The 21379-nt window shown below is 39.9% G+C and overlaps 1 protein-coding gene across 1 annotated transcript in view; it reads right to left on the reverse strand.

Moving 5' to 3' along the window:
• Positions 1-7147: 7147 nt before the first annotated feature.
• Positions 7148-21379, reverse strand: part of EIF3H (eukaryotic translation initiation factor 3 subunit H) — an 86088-nt gene continuing 71856 nt past the window's right edge. The window contains exons 5-8 of the mRNA XM_065054294.1: positions 20920-21069; positions 12787-12907; positions 10038-10170; positions 7148-7395 (exon numbers count right to left, since the gene is read on the reverse strand). Coding sequence (XP_064910366.1) covers positions 7298-7395; positions 10038-10170; positions 12787-12907; positions 20920-21069 — 502 coding nt within the window. The 3' untranslated portion in view covers positions 7148-7297. The remainder of the gene's footprint in view (positions 7396-10037; positions 10171-12786; positions 12908-20919; positions 21070-21379) is intronic.

Below are 21379 nucleotides of genomic sequence, written 5' to 3' on the forward strand. Positions count from 1 at the left end.
TACGTACAGCAGGTAACCGCATGGTGCTGTTGCTTTCTACTCTCTTCACTCTGAGAGAGGGGAACTGTGCTTCCATGGCAGCCCCAAAATACAGCCGGCATGGCAGCCTACACGTATTCATACGATAAAACCTTCTTTACTAAACTTTGGAAATTTGAGCCCTCAAGAGACAGGAAAAACTTGAATCGTCATTGCAATCTTCATCCTGTTAGTCAGCATACAACCTTTTAATGGCCTAATCATGTCCTATTTTCTCCATAAGATGTAATAATCAGGCAATTATACTTAGATTCTCCAAATGATATCAAGGACCTGCTGAGCATGTGCTGGATTGAGCACATCAAGCACTTTAAATACATATGACAGACGTGGCATCTGTCTTAAGGAGATACACTCTGAAATACATAAGAGAAGATCGCTGCTTATTGTGCTGGGACTCAAGGACCCACTCAAGGGGTTTATCCAGATCTGCTGAATCATAGAATAGTTTGGGTTGGAAAGGACCTTCAAAGGTCATCTAGTCCAAGCCCCTGCAATGAGCAGGGACATCTGCAACCAGATCAGGTTGGTCAGAGTCCCGTCCAGCTTGGCCTTGAATGTCTCCAGGGATGGGGCATCTACCATCTCTCTGGGCAACCCGGGCCAGTGTTTCACCACCCCCATTGTAAAAAATCTCTTCCTTATGTCTAGCCTGCACCTCCCTTCTTTTAGTTTAAAACCACCACCCCTTATCCTATCAGAAGAGGCCCTTCTAAAAAGTCTGTCACCACCTTTCTTATAGGCCTCTTTAAGTACTGAAAGGCCAAATCCAGGTTCAGGCACAGGATTCCCAGCTGGGCTCATGTCTACATTGCCAAACTGTTGTCAATGATGAAACAGCTCATGTGCTTCCTGTCAAGAACAGTTGCTGTTTACATAAGGAAATTATTCACCTATATCTACCAACGTCACTACTTCTACCAGTACCAGGAGTAGCAAGTTCAGTCACGGCCTGGGCAGCAGGCAGAGGTGGTGGCAGGGGAGCTCATGGCTAGAGGGCCACAAGACAGGGACAAGCTTCCCTCCAGGCACGGTGGTTTCCTCCTTCAGGACTGCTCAGACCACAGCCCAAATCCCCTTTCACCTCTTTCAGTAAGGAAAGTCCTCCCATGCTTTGTAGGAGAAAAGCAAAACTTTGGTTGTCCCAGGAGAGGAAGCAGCAGCCGCCCACGAAAGGAATGAGAAATCTCAGATAGATGCCAGATTTGTACCACTTCAGTTATTTATTTTAAGATAGCTGAAAAATACCGTAAATATACAAAAAGAGTCTCTTTTAATACGGTTGTGATCTAATGAAAATTTTTATTATTTAAGAAATATTCACATCAACAAATGCTGTAGAATTTGACTTTTAAGCCAGCGCATTTGCAGGCAGCCACAATCCAGCGACTTTGTGACCATGTAACTAGGCTAGTGCTCGATTCAGAAGCCTCTTTTCTTCTCATAAATTGCATTATTTCCCTTCCACGGATACATAAAATTAAAATGTCTGGGTCTCCTTCCCAAGTAGGGAATTTTCCTTTCAGAGTGGGGATTCATTAAAGATTCATTGAAGTCTTATGAAAATCAGTTAGCGAATGGAGAGTTCTTCACTTCCAAGTCACTTTGCTCAATTGCCATCTACATTATCCACCCAGAACAGATGCTGGTGGTCCACACAAACTTTCCTCTTCTCACGCGCCCTGCAACGTGCACAGCTGTTGATATCAGCATAAGTAAAGGGTTATGTTTAGCTTTTCTAAAGAAACGGGGCTTATACAGTTACGCTGTTGCTTAAACTTGACTCTGGTGATTTCTAAACTCATCGGCCAAGTTCAACGAGCAGCAATGGAACCCTGGAACAGCCCGTCAGGAGGCGGGCAGAACCCTGGACCAGCAGCCCCTCCACAGAGGGAGAAAGTCCTGGAGGGAGCTGGAGATGTAACGTGGTAGTTGTGTGTAGGAGTCATTGTGAACAGCTATTTGTGGTTGAACTAAAAAGACCAAAAAGCCACAACAAACAAAGTCCATGACTACTTGTGCTCACATATATAACTATAAAAAGAATTGTTCTATAAACTCATAGGGCTTCCCCCGCCCCCCCAAATTGAGAGCTTAATTACAATAGAAACCTAGATTGTCTTAGAATGTGACCTCAGGAGTCATGTTAAAAACTATTAAATCAAATACAACCTTGCAGTCCATGTAAACAAGTTGTTAACATCACTGGAGCTCGTAATTGTTAATCCTTTTGGAACTGGTTTTTTCATAGCTAGTAACAACAGATTTGCCTGACTACTGTTAAATATTACAGCAATTAACATGACCATGATTTTTGTGCAAGGTACACTAAAAAGAAAATTAAAACTCTGTGTGGAAGACACATATTTGGTCCAAAGCAGAACTGCTCAAGTGTTAAAATCTGTTGTAAGACAGACCAGCCTTGATCATCATATTGCTATTTATCTTAAAATATATATATTAGTCATTATTAGATTTCACTTTCAGGCATATTTATTACCACAGCCTGAAACAAAGAAGCCTGTTGCCACTGGTGCATTCCAGTTATATTTTCCTGCCTCAGATGCAATCTGCAAGCTACTAATTAGATTTGCTAATGTTATAGAAGCCAGGTGAAAGACTTGTGAACAAAAAAATAACCAATTTTGAGACAGACAAAAACTATTTTAAACCCTTCAGTGTTTTGTTTTGAAACATCAGGATATGCAAGCAAGCAAACATTGCACATGGGATGAAACTTCTGAATCCTTCCATTGGTTTTCTAACCTGTTGGACACGAGTCTCACTCCACCAGTTTTACTGAGCAACAAAAGACGAAATCACACACTAAATGATAAAAACAGGATGTTTTTTTCATGTAAGACTAAACACACATTGCTCAAATCCAGAAAAGAAAGATCAGAAGATTGATGTATCATACGATATTTAAGGAACACCATCCTCAGGAATAGTGACAGATGAATAAATTGATCATTTAAACCAGAATGGAAATCCTCATTGTACACATTCTTTTCACCTTCAAAAGCTTTTGAAGACTTAAACTGTGTTTCTGCTGGATAAAGACATTGCTAGCCTTCCTTGTTTATTTTACTGACACCCTAATGCCTTTTAATATAATTGTAAAATGGATCTGGCCATTTTTCCCACATATAAATGTTCGCCTTAATTGAAATAAGACATGGACTTTTCTCTCACTAAGGAGCTTTTTGCCAAAGCTGTTGTTTTTAAAGCCACCCTCTGCGAGATTCGCCGCCCCTCAGCGTATGGTGAGTTGTGTCAAGAGCAATCTGGTCCGTCAATTAAAAGATCAAAAAATAAAACACAGGCCCAACTTTGTGTAAACCTCTTTCCAGTTGTAAAGCTTCTGTGTCTTTCCGTCTGGACTCATCTCAAGGAGCAGCCCCGGGTCTCCTGAGCAGTGTCCATGTGTTCAGTCCCAGCAACTGAAGACCAGGGGCAGAAGAAAGTCAGGACCATACCTGACACCAGAGCAACCAAAACTTTCACTATGAATCCAATGTTCAGTTCACTAAATTTGAAGTATCTTTCCAGTTGCAGACAAAGTTTTCTAGATGGAAAAGCACACAATGACAGAAAGCACTGGATTTAGAGCAGCATGGTGGGTTTTTTTTTTCTTAAAAATCAACAAGCTCTGGGCAAAACCTGAAGAAAACTAAACAGAAGTATAAAACACAGGGGAAGCAATGCACAGGCATGGAAAATCATGAGGAACATATCTCTCACCCCAGGACTGGCAAACTGGATGAGAAGCAGTTCTACAGAGAGCAATTCAATTCCTCTTACTGCACACATTGCACATATTTTGGCTGGTGACATTATTTGCATCACTAGCTCCTAACGACTTCTTAATAGAGCACCAGGACTCCTTTGACTATCCAGTGAGAACCATTAAATAGTGCTCGCTTCTTAAAGATGTCTCAGATTGTCACCAGCAATTTGTCATATCAGAGAGTTATCAGAGGGCAAAAAATCAGGCAAGACTGACCAACAAGAAGATGAATGACTCCGTGCTCAGGAATTTGCAAAGCATAAAGAGCAAAAACACAACAACGTCTGATGTTCTTTACGAGTATTACTGGTTTCCACGCCAACCCCATCCAACATCTCTTCTGGCACCAAAAAGGGGCATCTGCAACCTCACCCAGACCCTCTCTGCTCTGTACTCTGTGTACTTGCTCACACCTGCACAAACGCTGCCCATTCCTACCTGCACAGAAGCCCAAACCTTGACAGGACGCAGAGGAGTAGAAATTCAGCCTCTAAAATGTTTAAGTATTTGGGGGAACATTGTGTGGAGCTGAGAAGAAAAAGGACACAACAGACTGTGTGGAAGGGGGAATGGCACCTGAGCTTTCCTCCGCGTGGGCAGTCAGCCACAGAATGTTTACAGTTTAGATGGAGTTTGGTCCAACTTCGTCAACACCAAAAAGAGAATGGCAACGGTGCATTGTACCTTGATGTTGAGATTAGGGCACACCACATATGTTTGGATTTCAGAAGAGCTCCCCCATTTAGTTTCATTTTCCTTAAATATTAAAGATTAGTCTGACAACAACCGTGGCAGTCAGTTAACTGTGTCTGAGAAATGACAATTAGTATTTTCAGTTAAGCAAGGTCCAAAGTTTCACATGCCTTTCTATCGCCTGTCCTGAAGACAACCTCAGGGCTGTCAGTACAACCAGACACATTTCAGTGTGTTTTACAAGTAGTACTGGAACAGAGGCAGTAAATGTCACTGGTGAAGATTCCAAGTATTGACAAACTAGGAGAAATACTCTTCCACCTTCAGCATCAAAACGAAAATAATTGTCCCATTTTTGCCTCCTTTCAAACCTGAATTTTGAAAGCCTGGCACAATGCTAATTAGAATTGGATTCCAAAGTAACATTTTCTCTTATAAGAATTACAGTTCTGCACAAATAAATCAGCATTACAAAGCAGTTAGCTCAACACAGACTGGCAAGGCTGGAAGCGAGACAGGAGAGACGACAGCTCAATGTGACCGTGTATAATTGTTGAATAACTGTGAATAACTGGTTTTCCCTCATGTGCACATTTTGTCTCCTGTCTGCACACGTTACCTGTGGACACATGATGGAGATGGAACCGCAGGGCAGAGACCTTGCTTTCCTCTACAGTGACAACAAGCTCACTGACCAAAAAGAGCTTCTGGAGAGGTGACTTTTAACTGCTCCAGTGTCACTACTTTTTAATGAGTATACAGAAAAGACTTCCACAGCCAAGGAAGGAGAAAATAAGGTAGTGCTATCACAATTAGAAATGGAAAGGACACATCTTATGGTGAACGAGCTGCCAGCGCACCCACATGTAAAAGTGAAGTTGCAAGAACACAAAGGTAGTGGGGAAAGCTCACACCAAGCCCAGCATGGAGCCACAGCCCCATCCCTTTAATTCCTAATCTCCACAGCTGTTGATTCTCATTTATAGACCAACAGCTTCAACTGAGCTTTGGGGAGGCTCCCTTTAATTATTTCCACCATGACAGAAGACCAAAGTGTAATTCAGAAGAGAATATTCAAATCATCTCCAAAGACTACTTACACCTCACCTACTTTTGTGTCTTGTTCCCATCTGACCCACATCCATACCTTTAAAAGATACAAATCTCTACTCTTCATGGACTTTAATCGACACTTAGCACATTCGATCTAGTTATATAAAATTCACCAATCTTGGTAAACTTCAGAACAGCAGAATATTACCGCCCTCTTTCTCACATTTCCACCCTCAACCTTAAAGAACTAATCCAAAACACACAGCCTGTTTTTAACCTGTTCCAAGTATTTATTTTGCTAACACCTCCTCCGCAGACCTTCTAGTATGTATAAAGTTACTGCTGCTTCCTTCAATACACAGTCACTACAAAGTCGGTCTTCTGTTCCCAGTTATCCAGAAGATCGTTTTTTCTATCTCAAATGTCTCATCTTAGTCTAATTCTCTGCTCCTACTTCTGTTCCCTGGTTCTTATTTTGGTCCTTCAGAAAACTAGAAAATTAACACAGTTTGAATATTATTTGTATAGGAAATGAAACTCAATCATGTGGCACTGCAGCAGGATACTTAACTAATCTTTGATTTCAGAGCAGTTCACCATATGAAAGCTAACACAAAGGTGCCCAAAGTTTCCAAGGCAAAGAGATGAGACTGGCAATTTGCCAGATATCTGAGGGCTGAACAAAATTTGCATCCGTATTTACCTAATAACCGCAATCACTATAGTTTAGACTGGAAATGAATATGTTTTTAGTCTAACTCCAGTTTTCACACACTTCTGACTTTCCAAAACATTCACCTTAGAGGCTGAAATATCCCATGCTAGGTCCATATTTAGAGGAAGTTATTTATTTTAAAAGACCAAAACCACACTCCTGCACCCATTTTAGGTTCTTAGAACTCATCACACAATGACATGCAAGAAAGAACTCAAGAAAAAAAAACCAACAAACTAATCAATGTCAGTAACGTGTGAATTGTGATGTATTAAGCCTTTAAATTGACATCCTTGCTAAAAAGACAAGTAGCCTGAGTTCAGGAACGAAGGCACATCCAGAAGGCAAAGTTAATGCAGAGCAGGTACGGTGGCCCTTTGCACCACACCAGCTGCGCCAGGTTTAGCTACTGCTACAGCTTCTGTCACCAAGACTTCAGTAGCATCACTGGATACCAATCCAGTTGGTGGCAGCAACAGAAAACGGGAACACAGCTTTGCGTAGCTCCACGCAGCACCAATTTTTTATGTTCTGAATGTGACGCCAATGAAATATTTGTGATATGAAAGGTCCATGCACCAGACTGTCCAAACAAATTAAAACTGAGTAACTGCTCCAGGTGACTCGCACCTTATGGTTTTAAGTTCTTGATCAAAACTGGGAAATCTTAAATTCCTTCTCTGAAGTCAACTATACTGAACACTTGTAATAATTTGTTTTTATTTCAGATCCCAAGTTAAATAAAACCTGTATTATTTGCTATGACTAAACGTGAATAATTGTCCAACATTTAGAAAACCTGAGTGACCACAGAAAATTCCAGTCCAATAGGGCCAACAAATAAGGAAATACTAAAATATCATTAAAATTTGCCTTTATTTTTCTTACAGGAGAATTCTACACAAACCAAGGTGACTCTTTTCCCAATACACTAAATTTTCAAGAGGATCGTGAATGGCATAAAACTGTAAATAACTTTTCCTGTTGATGGCTATGGCAAAGTTTCTTCAGTTGTTGTGATCTTGGAGAGCCTGAGCCATGAAAAGCTTGCCCAGGTTCTGTGCATTGAACTCCTTAATATTCTGGCAGTAGGTATTAATTTGACCTGTCAACAAGAAAGAAGAGTAAACGCTTGTTAGTTTTCAAATTCAGAAAGACACCCTAGAACATCATTTTTAAAAAGCCAAACGTACATGAATCATTCAGGATTTATACAGAGGAGCAACCAAAACAGCTCAACTACTCTACACTTAGGAGTCTCTCCCTTTGAGTATTCCCAAATAGCTTTGGGAAGAAGAGGAAAGGAAATGAGCAGAATAGGTAAACTGGTATGCTCAAAAAAACCCTTAGTTTTCTTACAATTCTATTACGTACCATTTCTGAAAAGACATGTAACAATAAAGAGAATAAACAATTCTTGCTGCCGTATTGGAAGCTTAATCAAATTAACTGTTCAATTTAGTTGCTCTAAAAATACTACAAGACTGAATTTCAGTTCTATTCTTATGGAACTGTTGTCTCTATTAAAATATTTGTAACAAGTATTTTTCAGTAGCAGACTAAAAATCATGGCATTCCTGTTGGACATTTTGCTAGCCTTTTCTTCCACCTAATCTTATTAGCTATTTCAAAAATCATTGGGGTATGAAGACTTGTCAGTGCTTTACAGATCAAATGTGCCCATCAAAGTATTTTTATACACATAATGCTACAAGTTATTTCCCTTGTTAGCTGGGAATAGCAAAACATGAAGCCAGTTTAATCACAATCAAGACTGTTTAGAAGGCAAATGAACTCTCAATTTAATGCTCTATTTGAAAAGTTTTTAAATGCCTCAGAAACAAAAGGCTGAAGTTTTACACTTTATCCACACACTTAGATGAAGTTAAGTTGAAGTGGATGCTTCCAATTCTCCCCTTGACTATGGTAAAATAAAAAAGGAAGAGAGTGCATTGGTCAAATTTCTTTTTTCCCTTTAGGTATAATAGTTTTCAATTCCTGCTCTTATAAGAGATGATTCATCCTAAACTATCACTTTCATAAACCACACATGTACAAACATATACATTTCTGTTGTATTTTTAAATTATGTGAAAGCTAAATGCTTAAATACTTCAATGCTACTAGGAGTCATTAACTGGTTAAAACTATCAAACCAATATTTTTTTTTAAAGAGTCCAGAAAGAATAATAAATCAAAAACATTATTTCTTCTAAAACCAGCACTTATTAGCGGTGTGAAACAATATTAATATTAAAATAATAATCTCTCAGTCACTCCAAAATTTGAGAGTGGTAGTTCAAATTTACTTTTATGTTTTTTTAAATGTCAAAGCACTCTTTTCTGTACACTAAATTATCAGGACTTTGGTTTAATTTTCTCTCAGTGCAAAACAAGGTGATAGCTAACGGATCCAAAAAGCCTGCTACAGTTAAACAATTTGCTTTTTCCTGACATTTTCCAAATTTAGACTATTTAGCAGGGCATCTAAGGTTTCTGCTTTGTGTTGCCATTGTGAGGTCCCAGATATTTTTATCCTCCCAGGAGGCTCAGGACAGGCACTGACTTTTGCACCAAACTGTGGCTACGTACTGCAGCGTACCAGCAAACTGCAGCAGCTGGGAAGGTGGGATCTATATCTATGTTTCATTCTCATTTACATTTTCATTCACCTTGGGCTGCGGGAAAATTGGGTTATTCTCCCTAAAATTCTGGCTGTACAAATCAAAGACATTATCTCAATCCTGTGCAAAATTAAAATCTCCTCAGCTGCTGCAACAGTCAGTTCAGCCCCTCGGTATGTTCTTCATAACTCGGGGCTGAGGAGAACCGCTCTGCTCAGAATTGGAGGCTCCAGCGCAAACAGCCTGTCCCTGCCTCGGGCTGCTGGCCCAGGTTGCCCAGAGAGGTGGTAGATGCCCCATCCCTGGAGACATTCAAGGCCCGGCTGAACGGAGCTCTGAGCAACCTGATCTGGGTGAAGATGTCCCTGCTCATTGCAGGGGGTTGGACTGGATGAGCTTTGAAGGTCCCTTCCAACCCAAACTGTTCTTTGATTCTGTGATCTTGGGGCTGCAGGATGGGCTGGGGGAGGGGTGCAGGGAGCAGCTCAGTGGCTGCCAGCATCCCTACAGCCAGTCCTGCAGAAAACCGGCTCCCTGGGGCATTGCTCCTGCTTGCCTTAAAAATCCCATCTCACCTTCTCAGAACAGAGCCAGACGAGGCTCTGGCTGCTGCTCCTGCCCTTTCCCACCAAGCCAGGAGGCACAGATGGTCAGGCAGGAGCTTGGTACCATGGCAAAATATGAACAAAGGGAGAAAGTCTCCATACAGCAAGTTTAAAGCTTCATGCAGCCATTCTGGTTAAACACAGTGACTTGCTTTTAAAAAATTACATACGTACATCTCTGCCTGGGTAACATGGCTCTGTTACTTACCTAGATGGCTCCAAATTCTTCTACGTGTGCAAGCTGACTTTCTAACAGAGGCATGGGTTGCATATTAGTGTGTCTTTTCTTAGATACTTTTTTTTTTTTAACTTCAGACACTAGGGCTGTACCTCACGGGTTGAAACTACTGCCTTTGACCAAATGAAGGACAGTATTTGGAATACTACCAATGCCAAAACGTCACACTACAATGGCAAAGGTAATGAAAAATTAAGAAGTTTTCTAAGGTAACAACTGCACTTTTCCCCAAGCTATTCCTATATGAAAAGGTGAGTTGAAGAGGCTGCTAGAATGTTACCCGCAATAAGGAGTGACTCCATTCTCGGAGGCGGCTGCGGTGGTTTAAAAAGTTTATTGATGTCCTCCTCAGGAAGAGGGGGTTCTCCTCGGCTTTGACGCTGTGAATTTTCCTGCTGACGTCTCTGCTGGTACTGAAAATGAAGAAACAGAATGAGACAGAACTTCCAAAGCAGCAAAAAGTTTTTCTTTTCAGATGCTCTTTACCTAACCCACACGAATGTTTTAAAAATTATACTTATTCAATGCAATACTGTTAATTTCAAATAACCCAAATGCAATTCACAGTTTCTTTCAATTCACTGGTAACAAGCATTTCTCTCCCCAAGTTGGCACCTAAAATAACTGAGGCACTGGAAAATTATGTGGTACTGGGGTTATTTTTTAATTTATGTTTTTTTCATACTGTATCTGATAGAAAGAATACCGCACGGTAGATAAAGGCCTCCATTTCCCCATGCTAAAAAGGAAAACCAGGTTGGAATATGTAGGTATGTAAAGCCATTAGCTCGAATAGTTCAATAGTTATACAAACCAGAAATACTCAATTTTATGCTAGTTAAAGGTCAGGACAATATTAATGTGAAAGGGGTATAATGTGAATAAGGTATTTTAAGCCAAAAAATATTAACTCTAAACTGAGAACAAAGTGGTGGCTGAAACAAAGCATAATGCTTCATTTATCCATTCCAGCTATTTAGATATTCCACCACTTTGATGCCATTTCTTTGTGGGTTACCAGAGGATATACTAGAGTAGTAGTTTGTAGAATTTATTCTATTAAAAAAAAAAAAAACAACAACAACAAGCAAATAAGACAAAAACAAACAAACAAAACCCAAACAAAAACAACAACAAAAACACCAAACAGATTTCTTTTCAGTGCTTCTCTTTGCCATGTAGATTACTCAAAAAAAGATAAGGCAGACCATTTCTTCAGCTATTGAATAAACATTTGTTCTTGCAGAAGTACATACTTTCCCAAAGCACGTATGTGAGCTTTTGTACCGTATGTCACAGCCAGAGATCAGTTGTAAGGTTTGTCTATTGAAGCCTTCACATCCAATACAAAACAAATCTTGAAAATAAAGAGGCCAAAGAGTATAGGGTGTTTTCTCTGACTTACTTAAATGTATCAGTGCATAAGAGTCTGAAAACAGTTCCCACTTGGTGGCATACTCAAATGAAGTAATTTTTTTTCCAGTAGTAGTGACAAATACATGTTTTTGGACAATGTTAAAAATAAAATCTTAAATGCCCATATTTGTATGTGAATTGCATGTAGTTTCTTCTTTCTTTGCATTACCCCATTCACTTCTCAGCAGTCTGCCTATTATTCTCTATTGAAATGGTTTGCTCTCAATCACAATTGCTCCACTTTAAAAATGAAGTGAAGACCACTAACTATGCTGCAATGAGCCACTACTAAAGCAGCTATAGTTAGTAAAGAAATGAAGTGAGACACTATGGAACCTACTTTGCTCTGCTTTTCAAAATAAATAGATCCCCTTGTTAATAACAAAAGCCTTTGAAGTGGATGCCATCTTTCTATGCAAATTAGGCAGCAAAGGAAAATAAATTTTCTGAAGATAACACGCATGACGCTTCTATGTTCTCGTGAATTACAAAGCCCAGAGAGCCCAGTGCTGCACCGCTGTGTTGCTTCCCTAAAGTGCTCCCTGTTCAAGCTACACTTAAGTGAAAAAACCCAATTAAACTTTAAAATAGTCAGTGATGAAGCATTTCATATGAACCACAGGTGCTCTTTTTAATAATTAGCTACTTTGTGTAGCAATACCTGCAGTATTTTATCTTTAAAGTGGCCTGGCCCATTTTCAGTTGGCCAGTATTAAATCTTGTCATATCTCTGCCTGCTAGATTAAAGAGTTCAAATTTATTTTTCATGCAGGTACTTCTTGAGTAAGCAAGTCACTCGTTAACTTAATTTATCACGTGAAGTGAATTGCGTCCACCGAGATCTGCTTTCCAAGCTTTTAAATCATTCTCACAGTGCTTTCTTCTAATTTACCAGCATTCTTCTATAATTAGACACAGTATTGCTTTATCAAATGCAGCAACAGCAAATAAAATAAGACCAGATCACAGAGGGGTTGAGGCTGGAAGGGACTGCTGGAGGTCACCTTGTCCAACCCCCCTGCTCAAGCAGGGCCACCTACAGCCAGGCTCCATACTCAGTATTCTCTAATCAGACTATTTTGGATTTTAAAGAGGCCCTTTGGCATCAGGAGCTAAAAGTCAGCACCATCTGAACAGCATCACTATTTACTGATACAAAGTATGACTAAAATGTCATTTCCAATCAGAGAACAGTGCGTTGTCTTTTACATATGGACTATGTTCCTTTATTTCTAGATGCATGGCTGTATGTGATGCTATGAAAACAGAGTTTGTTTTGGAACAACTCACTTGTAGTTTCAGCTCTTTCATTTCATTTACTAAACCTCTAATCCCTGTGTCCACAGCATATTTATCAATTATTTTGGTTTATCATAAATCACTAAAACCATGTAAAATAACAAAGAAAGACCACTCCACACTACATGTCAGCAGAAGTTAATGCATTTGATTAATTTCCCACTGACTAGCACATTTTATAAATCTACTTAATGGCTATGTTTCTGTAAGAATTTTATCTTGCTTAAATCCAAATCCTTCTGCCTTAGATAACACCACCCAAACCGTATTTTGTGGAACAAAATCCTCTCATTTGAGTTTCCCATGTTACTAACCTGGTGTTTCTGCTGCTGCTGTTTGCTTACATTCCTCAAGTAGGTATTGTATTTAACAATGTCCTGACTCATCTCATCCACTCTGTCCATCAGCAGCTGCAGACTCTTCCCTAGGTGATTACTGAAATACAAGAAACATTCATAAAAGACTGAATTTATTAAAAACAAACAAACAGAAACTTCAAGTCACTTGACCAGCATTTCTGCACTAATGGCACAGTTTGCAAATTTTTAAGTTCCTGGTTATCTTTGCTCAAATATCTACTTGATGATACTTTACATTGCATCTTCTCCTCTAGCATCTTTGCCACATTGCAAATATCATATTTGAGTGTTTTCATCTTTGCAGGGAACCTTATAATTATGAAAAAGCAATGCTTTGTATGAATTTACTGATATTACAGATGCAGGTCCAACATTAAAAAAAAAACAGTCTGATGCTTTTGTGACATGAGACCCTGAACAATGTTCCAGGAGATGTGTTCAAAGAGTTTGGTTTCAAGTTACTGCTAGCCTTTTCACAAATATTTAACCATTCCTCTGCAAGGATAGTTAAATATTCTTCAGAACTCCATCTCGTTAACTATCCTATCAAACCACTCCTGGAAGCTCAGCAGACACGGCTCGATGTTGGTGTTGAGAGAGCGCTGTGTCCAGCCCAGCCAGCTCCACATTCCGTACCGTAGGCACCGGGGAAGCCGCCGCGCTGGGCGCGTCCAGCTCCGGTTACGCGATCTACTGCCTTGGCCAGACAAACGCAGTCTGTTAAATAACTTTTATTGTAACCATTTTTAGCAATGGATTCGGTATTTTGCAGGAGCGTTCAACGTAAGGTATAGCTTCCAAGTTAAAGTTTTGGAAGTTTTTAGGTTGGTGCCCATGGAGACGGTATTCATCTGAAATGGTGTTTACAGGGTAGTTCAGTGAAAGGAGGACACTCACTGCTCTCTATTGATCCCTTTGATCAGAAGCAAGTTTGTTGGCTCTGATCTAAGCCTTACCCAGTCCTACTTGGCTGAAGATCAATGACTCAAAAAGCTAATTCTCCATCCTTCTCCTCCTCAACTGAAATGCACCATTATTCACGAGAGTTTCTTTCAAATAAAAAGTTTGGGGCACTTCTATGTCAGAATCATGTCCTTCAGTCACCACTTCTCTTCATTATCTGAGATTCTTTCTACCTTTTACAACACATTCCCACCATCCTACAGCCTATGGACTGGGAAAACTATTAACTGGAAGAGACGGGCATAAAGTGAAAAGGGAACCACATAGTGTAATACTATGCATAACCCTTTTTAAGTATAAATTATTCCCCAAATCCACAGAACTCATAGCTGGAGACAGAGGCTGGTAAGGCACTGAGGCACTAGAGGATACCTGCTGAGAAGCTGGCTGTTCACACTCTTACCTCTGAGTAGTAGGACAGCTGTTTCACTAACTTCAGATCACAACTTATTTACAAGTTAGAGTTTTAAATCTCAGCTGCATACAGGGGCAGATGGTGAGGAGGACTTCAGCTACACAGCAGCAAAAAAGGTACCACTATGATTATTACTTTTAAACTTCTTGGGGTTTCTTTGGTTGACCATTTCAAGCACATGACGTTTATGATTGTGGAATAACGCCATGGCCAGGGGTGTGTATATTTTCAGTTTTTCATAGAGTTTATATTATACAGTTAGTGGTAGAACTGGTTATTATCAGAAATGCCTATGTAGGTACACACTAATAGCCTTATACGGTATGTGGACATCAAGAATACCTAATTATTTTACAGATAGTGTCCATATGAAATATAGCTGGTTACAAAGAATGATTTTATGTGAGCCTCTTTGGGATGGACTTAGTATAGCAGAATAAAGAAACAGAGAGTTATTGCTAAAAGTCACAGTAATATAGTGTTTGCTCTCATTGCCAGGGAAACAAAAAGCTAAAATCAGATAACTTAAGCAGATGTGAACCGAGGCATGAAGTGATAATGCATATATATGCACAAATTTCTTTCTATCGATCTGTCTGCCTTTTATTTTTTTTAAGAGATGGAGCAAAAAAGGGTATCAACCACATGAGAACTGAGGAAGAAGCTGGTCCTGTATTTGCAGGATACTTATATATATATATAGATAGATAGATAGATAGATATAGATATATACACTTTTATATATATATATATATATATATATATGAAACGTTTAAAGAAGTTTATTTGGCTGAAGTTTATTCTGGTGAGATTTAGGAAGTTAAATTGCATAAGACTCATCACAGACTTAGCCCAAAGGCTCTCTCAGGTACCTCCTTACCTTGTGCACTCCCCTACAGAACATATCAAAGATCACACTGCTTTGTACCTAAATGCCCCCTATGCATCAATGGAACTGAAAAAATTAATATTTAATGTGTTTTAATTTTTTTTCAAAGGGGTGCCAGTAAATACTGCTTACATCCCCATCAATACCCACTATCCTACAAGGCTCCGTGGTAGTCAAATGTAGAAAACATGGTGTCAGTAATAAAGCAACTGCATTTTCAATGAATTCATTTTAGCCAGCTAATTCAGAAAAAGAGTAAAATAAATTCAGTGTACATTTAGATTAGCAAATAGTTTAGACCAACAGCAACAGTCTTATAAATCAAAACAGCTGGTGCTGAGAAACTTATGTCCACGCTTCACGTGTTTCGGGGGGTTTCTTATCTCTAGTTCTGATGTGGCCCAGTGGTCTGAAAGCCCATTAGTGGCTGAAGCACATCGGGCAACCTCCTAAAGCCTATTTTCAGTTTAGTTTCATCTGAAACGAGTCAGGTCTGAGATCACCCAGTGTTGATGACCTGCGGACACTCTTGGATTGAACTACAAGACATAGCTCCACTTTATGATGGCACCAGAGGTCACCACACCTCAGCTACCAGTGAATCTTCATGGGGGAAATATCAGCTGTAGAACTGCTATCATACTAAGCATGAGAAAGTCATATGACATAGTCAAAAATACCAAAAAAGGATGAATACATACAAACTGTCATAGTGAAACTGTCAAAGCCTGCTTAGAAATAAAAACAGATTAGAAAGTACACTTGATCCTTCACCCACAAGGGCAGATATGAAATGAAGTCCTTGACACACGGGTTACTTCTGATTCCCTGTTTAACAGTTATTAAATACAAAGGTCAAATAATTCTGAGGGTGAGAAGCAGAAACCTGTGAACAGAGTAACCCAAGCTGCAGGTAGCAGTCCTGGTCCTTTCTGTTGCGTCCTTCCCGCTGGTGGGCCCTGCGCTGGGGTCTGGCACCACAGAAGGAGAAAGCAACAGCTCGACATGAACTAAACTCACGGATCACTCGCTATGCCGGGACATCCTGCTGGGATACAGTTCTGCCTCCCTCCTCCTGAGGGAATGCTCGGACCACTGGGACCTCCCTTTAGGGATATATTTTAAGGAAAGCAAAGGTGCAGTTTGCTGTTGCCAGCAAAGCCAGTTTAAGAGGTTCCAGCATGAGCATCTTCCTGCCTCCCCCTCCCTCTTTGCCCAGGGATTACAGCACTCTCAGCTGTATGGATTCAGCTGTTTGCGTGGGCACACTTCAAACCCTTTCAGTGAAATAGTCTACTGTACGTGCAAAAACACCCTGTGATGGGGTTTCTTTTTTTTCTTCAGGAAAGCTGAGGGAAAGGCTGGAAGGGAAGAGTGAGAGCCTGACTTTTTCCACCAGACTATTCCACAAAGCTATTTGTACAGCCATATTCCGAAACAGATGAGGGAATACAAATCTTTGAGGGTGGGAAGGGTGTAGAGATGAAATGGGGGTAGTGGGGAGGAATGATGCAAGCAGCTGGGGCTGGAACCTCAAACTGGCTCCGCTTCTGTAGGATCCATCACGGGGAACTACACATGAAGCCCACATTTACTTCAGCATCTTTAATCAGGAAAGGACTCCAGACACACACCCGCTAAAGGTCTTAAACATCCAAAATGCAGCCTGGAGTCAGACAGCGAAGCTTCAAAGGGAAGCAGCAATTCACATCATTCTCAGCTTCCCGTGTCCTGCTCCTTAGTTTGAACTGTCTACATGGATCTTATGGGCCTCAACTTGCACTTCTGGAGCAGCCCTGACCTGCACTGTCCCAGGAGCGACCAAACTCCGAGATCAGAACCCCCGTGCTCTACCAAGGCACCTAATTTGGGGGTATAACAATTTGAAGCTGGAGGTGTCTGAAAAAACAAACAAACAAACAAAAAGGTGGTCCCCTAAACCTGCCTACAGTCACCATAAATGGACCACTTCATTTATTTAATATTATTTTGCTTGTGCCTGAGCTAACGAAGATGAGAACAGGGAGCAGCTAGAGGAAGCGTTAGAAAGCGCTGTATCTGCTGCTCGTTTTTTCACTTTCCATCAGCCCTACCAAGGACCCTCTCAGAGTCGCTGTATTTCAGGAAAGGTGCCACCCTGCGCAGCATTTCTCCTCCTGGTGGGAACAGCTTTGGGCGGATTTGAGAGGTACTGCCGGGCAAAGCACATCTTTTTGATAAAATATTTCTAAGAAACATTCCCACTGCTTAGCAGAACTTGTTTACATCTCAGCATTTCAGCCTGAGTTCAACCTGTGCTCTTTTTAAGAAGATTTTGTTTGAATGAGATATGTAAGTCAGGAGTCTTGAGCTCCATTCCCTTTTCTACTCTGACTTTGATGTGTGCCTTTGGGCAACACACTTACCCTCTCTGTGTCAGCTTCTCCCATCTGCAAATTAGAGACTTGCATAATTATCTTAATAATCCGTTAAGCACATTGAGATTTCTGAATAAGCAGTACAATGTATAAAGGTTAATATTGTTTTCAAAAGCCAAAGTAACCCTTATGTCATTTTTGCAAAAATACTGCATCTGATGTTTGAAAGATATATCTGCCAAGTAGATGTTATTGCCGTAAATGTTCAGCACATGTTTGCTTCTACTGACGCACACTATTAGAAAAATTGCTTGAGACAAATTCAGATATTATAGAACAACCCTATTATGAAGCTAGACCACAAAAAAGCTTTTTCTAATTTAAAACTAGATCATCAATAGAATAGGGAAGAGATGGATGAGAATGGGAAAGTTGGTTGCAATTATTCCTCTGAAGATCTGGAACACTATCTGACAGGATTTTAATTCTTGAGTCTCTATCAAAAGACTGGCAGTACTCCAAGGTCTTCGAGACGTTTTGGTCCTTAAGGGTAGCAGGAGGATAACAGCCTGAGCAAAAGTCCTTTGCTTGCTATTAACTTGCTAGCCTTGTGCTAGTCTGCCTTCAACTTCATTCCCTAGAACAGTCCAGTCAATTCACATTTCACAAGAGAAGCACAAATGTATGCCCCCCAAAAGTAAACTACTCTACACAATTATCACAAATGTACTTCAAAAGGAGAAAGATATTAAGGTGCAAAGTACCTCAAATAGGTACCGCTTCAAACTCAGACAAGGTGGGTGGCTGAACATGTGAGAACCTTGATGAAACAAACTCTCCGGAGGAGAACTCCGGGTAAATCATTTCATTGCCAAAACCATTGCTTCAGAAGATTAAAAAGGGTTCAGGGATGCTCCCAAAGGACCAAAAAAAACCCTCCAAAAAGTCCAAACAATCCCAAACCCTAAAAAAAAAAAAAAAAATAAAAAAAGCAGCAGTAGCCTAAAAGTTGCTGCCAACTAATTCTACAAGAGCAAAGTGAGGAGGATATGCACCAAAATTAAAAGTTGATACCTGAAATGTTTTAGCCACGACTATTCAAAGACAAAAAGAAGGAAATGCAAGGTGAAAATAAAACTCCGGAACAGCGGGGGTTTGAACTCCCCTACTTCAGGCAATGTATTATTTGACAGAGAAATCTTCATACTTTAATTCAAGTAAAAACTAGTTAAATATTTCAGCAGGCAGCATAAGTCACCCTACCTTGAATAAACAAGAATTAAAATGTTTTAATTTGCCAGCTTCTGAGTTATACCAATGTAAGATATCACTGAACATATCCTGCCTGGTTACTAAAAGCAGCTATCAAATATTTTTTAAAAGACACATAGAAAAACCTCCAAATAAACCCACTGGGGCAGTTTCCAAAACTTTATCTCCCTCAAATCAAACTAAGCATCTTAAGTTCCTCAAACAGACCAGATGAGCTAGAAGAATGATACTGGATTCAGAAACACCTCTGAAAACTCATGAATCTGTGGAATTAATTCCCCAGTAGTGGGAAATTCTAGACTTCAATAAGCTCAAGAAATTGCTGCCTGTATATATGACAGTAACTGGGTACGTCCAAAGAAACATGCTTAATTGAAAAAGCACTTTTAACCAGGTTTATCAAGAATCTAGTTCTACCTGTGTCATTGTCAAGAGCAGCGCCGTGCTGCTCCAACACCCACTGAAAAGAGGCTTTGGTTCACTAAAAAACGCATCCCTTTTTTCCTGTTGTGAAGGAATCCTAAACACAAATGATGAATTTTCCTTTTTCTTTTGGGATCATATTTTTCTTCTTCACTTCTTATCCCATTTGCTGATATGAGGACCAACACAAAAGCCTGTCTTGCACCAGGCTATTGACACCGTCATTCCAGAAAGGAAATTAATTTGTACAGTTCTTATCTTTTATCTCGAGTCAGGACAGTGGTGTGGAAAAGTTACTACGTAAGATGTAAAGCTGATGAAAAACTTCAAGTGTGGTTTGCGATCTGTTCATATTAATTTCCATTTCGAGAACTGTATTGAGTGCCCACGCTGGGTAATGCCAACCTTTTTTTTACAGGAGCAAACCCAGAGAAACAATCCTGGGCAATGCTGTCAGGTCACCTGGAAATCAGCTGTAACCTCAGCACGGTCCTCCTGTTCACAGGAAAGTGGTAGAGCTGATGAGGAATCACTGTCACCTCCTGCACTCAGTGTCCCCTCGTTCCTCGGGTACAAAAGCTTTGTGATCTTTGCCCAGGGACAGAACTTTGCAGAAAGGCTACAAAGTCAAGCAGACTGGACATCCCAGCAAAAATTCTTCACTTTGTTAATTCCAAGGCGCAAAGTTACAACTTTACAGGACAAAATTATTGACTAAGTATCTTTTGCAACATGTGTAAATTCCCTGTTAGAGTTCAACCTGTTCTCTCTTGATTGATTTCTTTAAAAGTGATCAGGTCCCTCAATACAACCACATAAGCTCAAGTAAAGAAAATAGAGGGGGAAATTTCTGCTAATTCAGGCAACATATGGACCACCAGCAATATGGACCCATTAACAACAGCATTACATGATGGAGGACGGGAAAGGAAAAGAAAAGAGGCCGCAAGCTAACTTGGCTGTTGGAGTCGGGGGGGATCAGAATCTTGGCAGACGATACCTTGAGTAAAAAGAAAATGTTACACCCCAAATACATCCCAGTTTTTACATATAAGAAACTGCATCATTTTCTATATCTTTTTTTTTTTTTGGTCAGCCCAATAATAATCCAATTAACTGTACTGTGTTAAGATTCAATTTCTGATCATAATGCTAGAGGTCATGCCTGCTTTATTATCATAAATGCATTTTCAGGGCAAAGTGCTACAAGAACAGAAGGTTATTCTTCGATAAAATTATAGGAAGATCATTCTAGAAACTCTTAAACCATTTCTAACACCATGAATGCTGGCTGCCATGACAATCAGTTGGAGCATCTTTGCCAGTTTCTCAGATAGAGGCTTTATTTTATTTTATTTTATAATGCTACCAAAGTAGAACAAATGTGATTTATTTTTTATTAAAATAATTTACAGACTTACTTAAGGCACATTCAACAAAACCAGTTTTTAGTTCCCGATCTGTTTGCCTGAATTTTCTGAACGTCAGTATTTTCTTGAAGGAATATATGCTACCGAAAAGATTACACGCTTCAAGCAGTACAGGTACATGTGGATTACAGCCTGATTTTAGTCCTTGAGTCTAATGCTATAGTTTTACCACGCAGTTTTTCCTTCAGCAAAAGAACATGAAGGGTAAAGTCTTAACCCCATTAAAAGTCAAGGCAAAGCTTCCATGGACTGTAATGAGACTGGGATTTCACCCAAGGTGTTAAACTGTGGTTTGGGAAAGCAAATAAAAATACATCCATTATTGTAACAAGTACTTACCTGCTAGCCAGACTGAGCAATTCATGTCTATCGGCTACTGCGGACTTCTTTTCCAGTTCCCACAGCATCACATTGATCAGGTATGAATTCTTAATTACAATGGGCACTTCTTCAAACATGTTTTCATAACAAATATTTGCTTTTTTCAAGCTGTGAAAAAGATTTAAAAATATCTGTCAATATAACCAGTAACTCTCTTATTCTTTCTGTTGAATTGTTGCTCCAACAACTGGCGATTTTATAAAAACTCTTGATTTTCATGGTTTCACAAGCAAACAAGAGGCAAGTTTCAGTAAGAGAGCATTTGCATGGCAAAACCTCACGTTTACAAAGACCAGGAAAAGCTGCTCTAGGAAAAATTCTCAGAAGTCAAGCAGCCGCTTCGCCTGCTAATACATTACTTACATGAAAAAGCCTCCAGCAAAAGACTGCACTGACAGGATTAACTCTGCCCCTTCCA

Source organism: Columba livia, chromosome 2 (genome assembly GCF_036013475.1).
Source record: "Columba livia isolate bColLiv1 breed racing homer chromosome 2, bColLiv1.pat.W.v2, whole genome shotgun sequence".
NCBI lineage: Eukaryota > Metazoa > Chordata > Aves > Columbiformes > Columbidae > Columba > Columba livia.